At 36.6% G+C, this 10412-nt stretch overlaps 1 protein-coding gene across 1 annotated transcript; it reads right to left on the bottom strand.

The window, feature by feature from the left end:
- Positions 1–1832: 1832 nt before the first annotated feature.
- Positions 1833–7731, bottom strand: LOC113707988 (protein DETOXIFICATION 46, chloroplastic-like). Its single transcript, XM_027230410.2, has 14 exons — positions 7145–7731; positions 6854–6948; positions 6643–6751; positions 6477–6532; positions 5915–5970; positions 4665–4803; positions 4399–4536; positions 4249–4317; positions 4032–4142; positions 3699–3827; positions 3141–3218; positions 2644–2715; positions 2354–2416; positions 1833–2264 (listed from the first exon to the last, which is right to left on the bottom strand). Exons 1-14 carry the CDS (start codon positions 7614–7616, stop codon positions 2163–2165), a joined length of 1689 nt encoding a protein of 562 aa, XP_027086211.1. The 5' UTR covers positions 7617–7731; the 3' UTR covers positions 1833–2162.
- Positions 7732–10412: the final 2681 nt, after the last annotated feature.

Here is a 10412-nt window from a genome sequence, read left to right as displayed (position 1 = left end):
CAGAAGCTTGAATCACCTTAAAGAGAGCGAGATACTCGTGCCTTAACCCTCTGCACTTGAGAGTACTAATATATTGTTATTGTCTAATCTTTTTTTTTCTGCATATTTGTTTTTATTTTTTGTTCCAGGTGAACAACAATTTTAAGGTGAATCAGATCAAATGGAGACCAACTCGCAGGTTCATATCGAAGACTCAAGTGATTTGAACAAGCCATTTCATTTTAATGGAGTCCACTTCAAACTGTGGAAGGGAAAAGTTCTTTTCTATCTTAGTTTGATGAAAGTGGCTTACATTCTAATGGAGAAAAATCCGAAAAAAATTTCAACAAATGAGATGAGTGATGAGGACAAGAAAGTTCTTGAAGAAAAAATCAAGAAATGGGAAGACGATGAATTTCATTGTAAGAATTACTTGTTAAATTGTCTTTCTGATGAATTTTATGATTTTTATGAGAATTCATATCCTACTGATAAAAAGATTTGGAAAGCTTTGCAGAAAAAATATGACACTGAAGAAGCTAGCGCAAAGAAATATGCCACAAGCCGCTACTTCAAATTTCAAATGTTGGATGGAAAATCTGTGGTGGCCCAAACTCATGAACTTCAAATGATTGTACATGAGTTAAGGTCCAAAGGAATTGAAATTGATGAACAACTTCAAGTTGCTGCAATAGTGGATAAACTTCCACCATCTTAGAAGGAATTCCAAAAGAGCTTGCGACACAAGCAAAAGGAGTTTTCGTTAGAAAGTCTCATCACTCGTCTAAGGATTGAAGAAGAAGCAATAAATCAGGATGCCAAAAGTGGACAAAATGGTAATGAAAATGGTACTACCAAGATAAATTTCATTACTTCCAATGACAACATGTCCAATGAGAAGAATGCAAAAATAATGCCCAACTGAAACCAAAGAAAAAGAATATGAAACATGGGCATAAGAATCAGCACTCAAACCAGTACAGAAATAACTTCCATCAGAAACGTGGGCATATAGTCGCTGAGTTATGTGTGTTGCACATAGGATTGGCAATTCCTCTCAAGTCATAGTTGTTCAAATTTGATAGTCCATTCGGATTCTAAAGTGATGATAGTTAATGTTGGTAGGACAGTAACACAAGAAAGCCAATCTACTTGCTGACTGTCAAAGATCTTGAGCTTAATCTGGAACTCTTACTCTGAATTCAGACCAAAGGAAATGCATCAGTGCTGCTGATGTTCTAACCAAGCATCTACATTTAAAAAAAATATATTGTAGAAGGATATACTTTACTTAGAAATCCACCAAGTTATCTTTTTCCACTCTTTACAATGATGTAATCAGTCCAGAAACTTCCCATAGGTGACTGTTTGGATTGCTAATGTTAATGACATCTATTTTTCTTTTGAAGAAAAAAAGATATGCTATCAACCTGTTCATCTTTGCCTTTATATTCTAATTTTGAAAAGAAGGGTTCTTCATTTTTATTTGTATGCAGGTTATCTTACTACGTAATACTGTCTCAACACTCTAGACAGCAACACCGATTAGCCGATTGGAACTTTCTTGTGGATCTATACAGAACTTAAAGCCTTCAATTGTTGTTGATCAAATCAGAGTACCAAGAAGCAATTCCGTTCTTCAACTTACAACCCGAGTTAGGAGGAAGATATTCAGTTAAATTTGGGTACAAACAATGGTCTTTTGTGGGAACAGGCTGCTTGTCAAACATACAGGAAAAGAAAGAGTAGAACATGGAACACAGTTCCAGGCATCAGCCTTCATTTGTTCAAAACTGATTTCAGCAAATGGCGTCTGGTACTCAGATATTAAAAAGGTTCAAGTTACATCACAGTACAGTAAGAGCAAAATTGTCATTTACATTGTAATATCCTTGGACTTTAAGTACAACAATTTATTATACTCAAATTTGATGAAAGAAAAAGAAAAAGGTAAAACAAAATACCCTGTAAACTACAATGCCTGTGAAACAAGTTATACAACTTTGCTAAAGCAGATCTTTTGGCGTTCAATGAAGTTTTGTAGGACTCGCAACACCTGTATTTACTGTTTTTCATTCATGTGTAATTATGAAGCCTTAATCTTAGTATTCTCGTATATGCAGCTGTTCCTAGGGCACCAAAAGTTTAAAAGCTATCTATAACCATTCTTATATGCTCCAAAATTATGCTACTTTCAGCTTATCCATCTGATTAGAATGCAAGTCTTCCACGTAAAGTATCCCATTTGGCAAGGTAAGACGCCATAGAGCAACAGAAAATAAAGACTACAGATAAACAAGAAATAAAAAGCAATCAGAAAGCTCCAGAGCAAAGTAAATGAGCAGAATACAACAAAAAATTTGTGGTTTTTTACCCATTGAAATGCAACAAGAGCAAACCAGCACCCACGCAAACCACATCCTCTGCTGCTCAACAGCTGGCAAAAGAGCGTCCAATAAAAAAAAAAAATTCCAGTTCATACTTGGTTTCAAGGACATCAAGTTTAATGTCCAAGTTTGTCAACAAAAACAAAACATAAAATGGCGAGATAAAAAGGAAAGAGATTTAGCTTTTTTTTTTCAAAGAAAAAGAAGTCTAAAAAAATTAAGCGACAAAAGAGATCATAAAACTGATCCCCAGCGAGTAGAAGTGAAATAAGCATACCAGCAAAAGAAGAGCACCCAAAGAGAAAAGTATGCTCATTGATGAACTAATAAATTTCAAATCCCGTACAGCCTGCAAGCGGCCAACATATTTGTCTTCAAACTTTTGTTCTATGATAATAATGGCTGCTGAAGAGAAACTTGAAAAAGAGAGAGAAAACAGCAAGGACAGATGGATTTACTAAACAGGTTACTCCAAGGTGCTGAACAATTAGCAGAGATGAAGCATGAATTTCAGGTGTTGAAAATTCATTTGCATCCAGCGGCACAGGATAACATCAGTTAAATTATAAACATGCACAGATCATCTGTAGTGCAAAGTTTTGTTCACCTCCACTTTATCTTTCTTCAAGGGAATCAAGGGCACATTTTTTATGATTTCAGATTTGTTTTTAATTTATGATCTGAAGTCTAATTAAAGAAGGAACGCACCCTAGACTAACACAGACTATAAAGAAATTGCTAAGAAAAAAAGACTCCATCAGCATGTAAACTTACCAGCAAAGTTCCTTCAAGGCTTTGCATACTTGCATTCACAGATAGTGTAAGAAAGAATGGAAACAGCACTTTATGCATCTGCAATTACAGAAGTACAAGATTTCATCGGCAATTTATTAATTAGGTTTTGTTTTATTCTAATTCAGGTACACATGAATTCAGTTCACAAGGCTGATGGTTATAGAAAAGCTAAAAGATATTAAAATCTTCTAAACATGTGATCGTCAAGTCTCTAATTTCAAATTGATATTCATTCCAAAAATTGTGTAACGATTCAAATCTCATAACAAGAAAAGCAGATAATCAAACCAAACTTGACAGGGAGGATTCAGTGCACTTGCTTCCATGTTGACATTATAGGCTTCCTCGGAAGGAGGACTGGCGTCCCGGTAAACTCATGAGCCAGTTGATGCTTTTTAAGCATATGATTGCATAAAAATCAAATATTCTTTTGAACTGCCATAGGTGCTCATAATTTAGGAAAGTTACAGAAAATAAATAAACCACCCACCTCAAAATTGAAAAACAGGAAAAAAGAAAAAGAGCTAGAATACCAACCTCCTTTACGACAAGAGGATCGTGTGAAAAAATCTTGGGGAACCACCAGGGAACTGATGTCCCAATAAATCCAAGTATTAGTCCACTTAAAGCTCCTATTAGCACCAGTGACTTCAAGAGTGTTCGTGCCTGTTTGACACCTTACTGTAATGAAGTCACATAATTCCATTTCTGAGAAGAAACGGGAAAATAAATTCTGTTCTGAATCTCAAGAACCATAGAGTTTTTCTAAAATTCCTCCAAGAAATTGTGAAAATATATGCCAACATTGTAATGGAAATAGTTGCAGGGTGTTTATAAAGCTGTAAATGCAACAGGAAAAAAATAGCCAACCTTAGGTCTACTTTGATTAGCTCCATATATCAGCTCAGGCATAAATGACTGTGCCGTTTGAGAAAGAGGTTCTCCCCATACTATGCACATACAGTACAGTTGTATCATGACCTAAAACAAATAATGGACAGGATTAAGGTATTTTAGGATCAAAGAAAAGGTATTTCACTCTAAATACAACAAAGCTCAGGAGGCCATGAAGTAAATTAAAACTTACCTGGTGAGCGGCAACTGTATGCGTGCCCATTGACGTGGCAAAATAAACGAGGAGGGAGTAAAATGCCACCTAAACTCAGTTTACACCAGATGCACATTATAACCACAAATCAATAGAATTAGCAGGAAATGCAACTACAGGCTGACCAACCTTTGATATGAGTGTTAAAAAAACTGGGGCTGCAAGCATAATTATCTGCACAAGTTCATTAGGAGATGGAATGGACATGGAAAATGCATTATATCCCTTGTCATTCAGAGATCTAATCATCATATAAGCAGCAGCAACCTAAAAGCAATTACCAGTAAGGAACAAGCATATAGAACATGTGTGAATTCTGGAATAAATAAAAATGAATTACAATCTTCATATAAAGATTCTGAAACCAAGCACTGTAAAATGGTTGGTTAGCATACTTGTGAAACCATTGTTGCCCAAGCCGCCCCAGCAATACCATAATCTAAGCCTCTGCATAAAACTATATCACCAATGCCGTTAATAACACTGGCAACAGCCAGAGCATTTAAAGGTCCCCAGGAGTCTTTCATGCCTAGGCTGTTGAAGAAGGAGAACAAGAATTATGCACAGTCACTATATTGGACCAGAAACAATAATATAGCTTCCAAATAAAACAACAATAAATTGAACGTATAAGTTCAGGTGTGTAACCTGAAAAACTAGATAATCAACTTTCACAAGTTGAGGTACGTAAATGGTTAACTTCCACAAATACTGTTAGAATAGTCTTCGGGTTGTATAAATACACAGCATATGATCTTTTGCAAAAGATTTCTGTCACTCTGTACATCCTACATTCCTCTTCAATATTTGAAACAGATATTGGTTCTAGCTCTATTTCAAAGGCTCAACTTTAGTAGCCATACAGCAAGGGAATGAAATGGTTTACTATTCACAGAGTGCTTTATGTAAACCACTACCAAATAATCTGCACTACAACATTAATAGGAAAATGTCCTTCTTTAGGCTGAGCAGTCTTAGGCCAAGCAAAGGTAGCTTTTTGGCTTCCTCCTTAATCAGTGTTGTGAGTAAAAAAAAATTAACACCTAATCAGTCTTCAGAAAACCAACAGTAACTTTATCATTAGACTGCTGGAAAACTATTTATCCAGTAAAACTTTCATCACTGAAGATGGGAACCCAGGGTGATTGGCTCAACAGGCTGAGAAACTGATTGAGAATAAATATCTGTGGAAAAACTGAGTCAACCTTTGATGGACAGAACTTAATCAAGGTTTCACAAAATCTAAAAAGATGCACTGAATTTTTTGAAAACCTGTTAGACGATTCTTGGAGCAAAAAAAGAGATGTCATTAAGAACTAAAATGAAGACCGAACACTTTCATAAACCTAAAGCTTTCATTGTGGAGAGATGGCAACCGAACCGCTACACAGAGAGTAACAAAAGTTGCATCTGGGATGTTGAGCAGACCGCTTTATGGCAGTGTGATGGACTACAAAAAGACTAGAAAGCACTTTAGTCTGAGATGTATAGTAATTCTACAAATGAAATCTAATAACTACAACATGTTTTCACATAGCAGTGCTTTTTCGCACTTCTTATTCAAAAAACCAATAAAGCTACTTTATTAGGATCAAAACCATTGTACAGCTCCATCAAAGTTCATGGTAACAAGAAAGCCTGGCACCTTGAGCTCTGAGCAATCCATCCAATTAGTATTGCTGGCCAGGCTAAGCCTCGAATCTATCAACAAAAATGTTTGTATTCAAAGTAAATGGAACTGAAAAAATAAATAATGGGGAGAAAGATTAATTTTTCATAATGAATGAAGGTCAAGCGGATCCTCAACCCCTTGGATGAAGCAGAGTAAACTTTAATTCCCGGCAATTTTACAATCAAATAGCACACAATAGATGTAACCTTTTTGTTTTTTAAAGCAAGAGAAAGGTGAGGTTTAAGAAGGCAGGAGGGGGAAGGGGATATTTGAGCCTAGGACCTCGAATTCTTAGGGTCTCACGTAATAGGTGTACCAAAACTTCCATTCTGTAGGAACTAGTGGCAAAGAATCACAATTCTAAAGAAATTGCTAGCAATCACGAAACATATCCCAGAATTTCATTCCAACAAAGAAAGAAAAATCTGAAGTCACCAAAAAACACACACACACACACACACAACACGGTTAGTAAAACCTCGTAAATATACAAACATGCAGCGATGAGGGTAGGTAACTTACAAGACAAACTAACCTGAACATAAGTGTTTGATGCAGCTATAATATCTGTATTTTTTGCCCCTATAAAAGCTGAAAATGCAAAATAAGCAAAACAGTGAGTCCCCTGTGCAGTATGTACATGATGATAAATCCATCATGTTTACCCCAGAAACACCAATAAAGAAAGAGAAGTGAATCACCAGTAAGCACCCAGGGACCAAATAATCTTGTAAAGACAAGCATAAAAACACCACAACCCAACCCAATGAAAAGCAAATTAGATATCTGATGCTGCACTTCATCTTTATCCTGAAACAAGTATAAGTAGCCAAAATTAGTTACGTGCTAATCTTGAAATCATAGTCATTACTCAGAAACTGAATCTAAAATTCCATCAATAAAGAAACTAACCTGCCTGGCAAGTGAGGTAGCAACCAAATTGGACGTAGCAATTGAAAGGAACATGAACACATAACTAGTATTGTCAATGAACACAGTTCCTGGACCTAGAATCAAATCCAAAACCACCATCAAAACAAACATTTATGTTGCATAGTGTACTACTTCAGAATCATGCTTCTGAAATACTCCAAACTCGTTTACTCAGTCATCAAATAAATAATTGCTATAGCAAAAATCTTTTGTGGAGGCACCCAAAAACAACGATCCAAACGAACTGCAATTGAAGCAATAGAGTCCTACCTAAGGCTGCAAGCTCAACGGAGCTCCCTTGACCAATAACGGCAGTGTCAATGAGACTCATCAACGGCCCACAGAGCCATAACCCAACAGCCGGACCAGAGAAATTCACAACCTCCACCATCTGATTCCAAAGGTTCTCATCAGCTGAAAATTCCTCTCTTTGATCAGACTCTACTGCTACTATTTCTTCTGCTCTTTGTTCTTCCTCTCCTACAGACAAAACTGCAGGTGCATCCCGTGTACTCCCTACTGAAGTCTCCGGTTCCATAACTCGACGATGATGACGCCATCGACGACAACTTTTCCAGCTATTGGGCGTATGGGTAGTGGATAACAGATGAACAGGGGAAGCGTTCAGGGGAAGTGGTAAGAAATGGGATTGAAGGAGAAAAGAATGGTAATGTTTCTGGAATTTAGGGGCTTCTACGAAGAGGAACCGGGAATGGAGAGTTTGGGTACTAGAGAAATTCATGATTTTCGCGGGCTCTGTACTCTGTACTCCACAAATGTGGGAGTGGAGCTGGAGACAGAAGAATTGGAATGAACGGCCGAATCAAAAAATCAGCACAAGTGTGCGGAGTTGCTCCTGGTACTGGTAGTAAGTGGTAAGGAGGAGTTTGGGCATCAGCCACGTGGGACGCAGAAAATCTTCGTTGTTTCTTGTGGGTCTTCTCAAGTGCATTGACGCATTTATGTTAAAACCACGTGGAAAATTTATATGGACGTGACAAGTAGGTTGTAGTTAATGGGTTACCGTTAGAGCCGGTAAAATTAAAAATGGACAAATGAGGCTGTAGTTCATGGGTTACCGTTAGAGTCGGTAATGTTTAAAAAAAAAAAAGGAAAGTGAAGGGAGTTTTAAAACACGTGAATCGGCACGGTTGAAATTGTGGGCATAAAAAAAGAAGAAGAAAAAACCGTCTTCCATGGTTGCAGCAATTAGGGCTCAAACATGAGGAAATGGGGATTATTGTCCATGAAGGTATAGAAGGCAATGCTGATGAGGCAAGCTAGTTCTCTTGGAAGGTAATCGAATAGTAAGCAAGCTTGGAGGCAAGACCACTGTCTTAGCCCAGTCGTGACAGGGGATGAAGTTGGGTGGACGGCTATAAATCTCAGCATCAGGGTATTAGGGAAGATCTACGTTGAGAATTCTGAGAATGGGGAAGGAGGAGATAAGTTTATGTATTAAATAGTGTACCTGTGGTGGTAGGTATAAAGTTGCAAAGGATGTATTTGTGAAATGTACTGAATTAAGGACTGTTAAGTCTTTTATTTTCAGGCATGATAGTAGTGTCATAAGACTAATATTGCTTCCTCTTTGTGCTGATAAATTGAGCCACGAGGATTGGGTATGAAGCAGGTCAAAGATTGAAATTCATGTGGAAGTGCAAGAACAGTTGTACAGCGATTCAAGGGAAGTTAACAATAACTAATCAGACAGAATGAAGTCATATATAGATCGTAGAGAAGGAGGAGGAGGATTGAAACTGAGAAGGCAAGTTGTAAGTATACTTAATTTTTTTTTTGTCAAAAAGTTGTAAGTATACTTAATGGATAATAAAATGAAGAGGATTTGAATCTTTAAATTGCTAGTCCATGAATTATAGGGCGAAATGCATTCAACTTGCACGGGTTTCACAACAAATTAACTATGGGAATCATCTCATGTTAGGCTGCATAAATTGGCATGTGTTATGTCAAAACTAATATTGGAAGCTTTGAAATAAAGAGGCTTCACGCGAAGAAAGAAAGTGGAAGCACAGATGACAAGGAAAGAGAAAGTTTTTTAGATGAAGGTCAGGTAAATATACAGAACTCACAAGTTTGAGTCATGTTTTGAGAAATAGTGATGCATTTGTTAACTATTATAATGTGTGCTGTTGATTGAAGGCAACACCTTGAAACATGCGGGGGTTGACTCACACAGTGAAGGCATGGACTGAGTGTGGTGATGATAAGCTGATGAAAGAAGAGATGAAAGAAGAATCCAGCGGAGGAAATGTGAGAACCAGAAAACTATTTCAAAATCATCTCCTATTTTTGAAAAATTAATTTATATTTCCTTTTAATTTTACTTTACTTGCTTATTTGCTAACCTTAATTTGATGGTGATTTTAAAAGTTAAGTTAAGATTTTTATCATTCCCTTTTTTATATTTTAGTGCATGTTAAGTTTTATAGAGTATTAAGGTAGTTTGACCGATCAGTAAGATGTGTGCGTTAAATTTGGTGGATGAGATCGAGTGTAGTACTGGAGGGATTATGTGATTAGAAGTATTAAAAGTGTATTAGTGAAACCTTAGTTATCTTGGAGATTAGACACAAACAAGAGAAACAAAATGATAGGAACGGAATTGGATCATGTCACTTGTCAACGGTCAAAGCCTTCCCTTGACCAAGACTTTCCTACCATCCTTATTTTCCATTTAACTAAATTCTTTTTCATTTTCTTCCATGGTGGGCGAACTCTAGGGAGAGCAAAAGAGAGAAAAATTTTCAAATTTTCAACTTGATTTCTTGCTTGATTCTTGAGAAAATCAGCTTGAAACTCGAATCCATTCAGATCAATCTTCGGGAAAGCTTGGAGGTGAGTTTGGTGGAGCTTTTGGAAGGAAGAAAGTTCTTGTCTTGCAACTTATTTTGGCGGGTTTGAGGTATTAAATTAAGAAACTCTCTTACTCTTTCTTATCTTGCAATTTCTTGGATAGATGACTTGAGGAAAATTCCTTGTGTTTTCATGGCAAGCTATATAGATGACTTGAGGAAAATTCCTTGCGTTTTCATGGCAAACTAGGTAGATGACTTGAGATTCATTCTTCTGCTTTTATGATGAATGTTTGTGGTAGATTTTGGTGCTTTAAAGCTTGATGTTGTGGCTTGTGTATATATCTCTTGGAAAGGTTAAATCTTGGTTGGATTTTGTTGCAAATTTTGGTGGAAAATTTCTGTTTTGAAAGTTTCTTGCAAGCCGAAACTTTTGAATGCTGTTAGCCCTTATTTTTCAAAAATATTGCTCCACAAACTTTGTTAGACATTAAACTTTGATTGTGAGTTGGATTTGAATAAAAATTCATGAGTTTAAGTGAGAAGGCTGAGTCAAATATTGCTGAAAATTTTTCCCACAGGAGACTCTAAGCAGTCTTGAAAAATCTGTTATATCTTGGTGTAGAAAAATCTGAATTGAGTCCCATTTATTGCATCTAAAACTAGACTCACAGCTCTTTTAACCATGTAAAATTTATGGTTTGGTTCACTGTCTATAAATA

This window comes from Coffea arabica, chromosome 9c (genome assembly GCF_036785885.1).
Source record: "Coffea arabica cultivar ET-39 chromosome 9c, Coffea Arabica ET-39 HiFi, whole genome shotgun sequence".
Taxonomy (NCBI): domain Eukaryota; kingdom Viridiplantae; phylum Streptophyta; class Magnoliopsida; order Gentianales; family Rubiaceae; genus Coffea; species Coffea arabica.
This window is presented reverse-complemented; position numbering and strand designations above follow the sequence as displayed.

Bases quoted from the DNA above. Each gene is read 5' to 3' on its own strand.
- LOC113707988 (XM_027230410.2), bottom strand. From the start codon at position 7,616: ATGAATTTCTCTAGTACCCAAACTCTCCATTCCCGGTTCCTCTTCGTA. The intron at 5,971-6,476 runs GTTAGTTTGTCT...TTTTGTTGATAG, and splicing joins CATCAAACACTTATGTTCAG to ATTCGAGGCTTAGCCTGGCC. The intron at 4,804-5,914 runs GTGCCAGGCTTT...CTTCTTCAACAG, and splicing joins TGGATTGCTCAGAGCTCAAG to CCTAGGCATGAAAGACTCCT.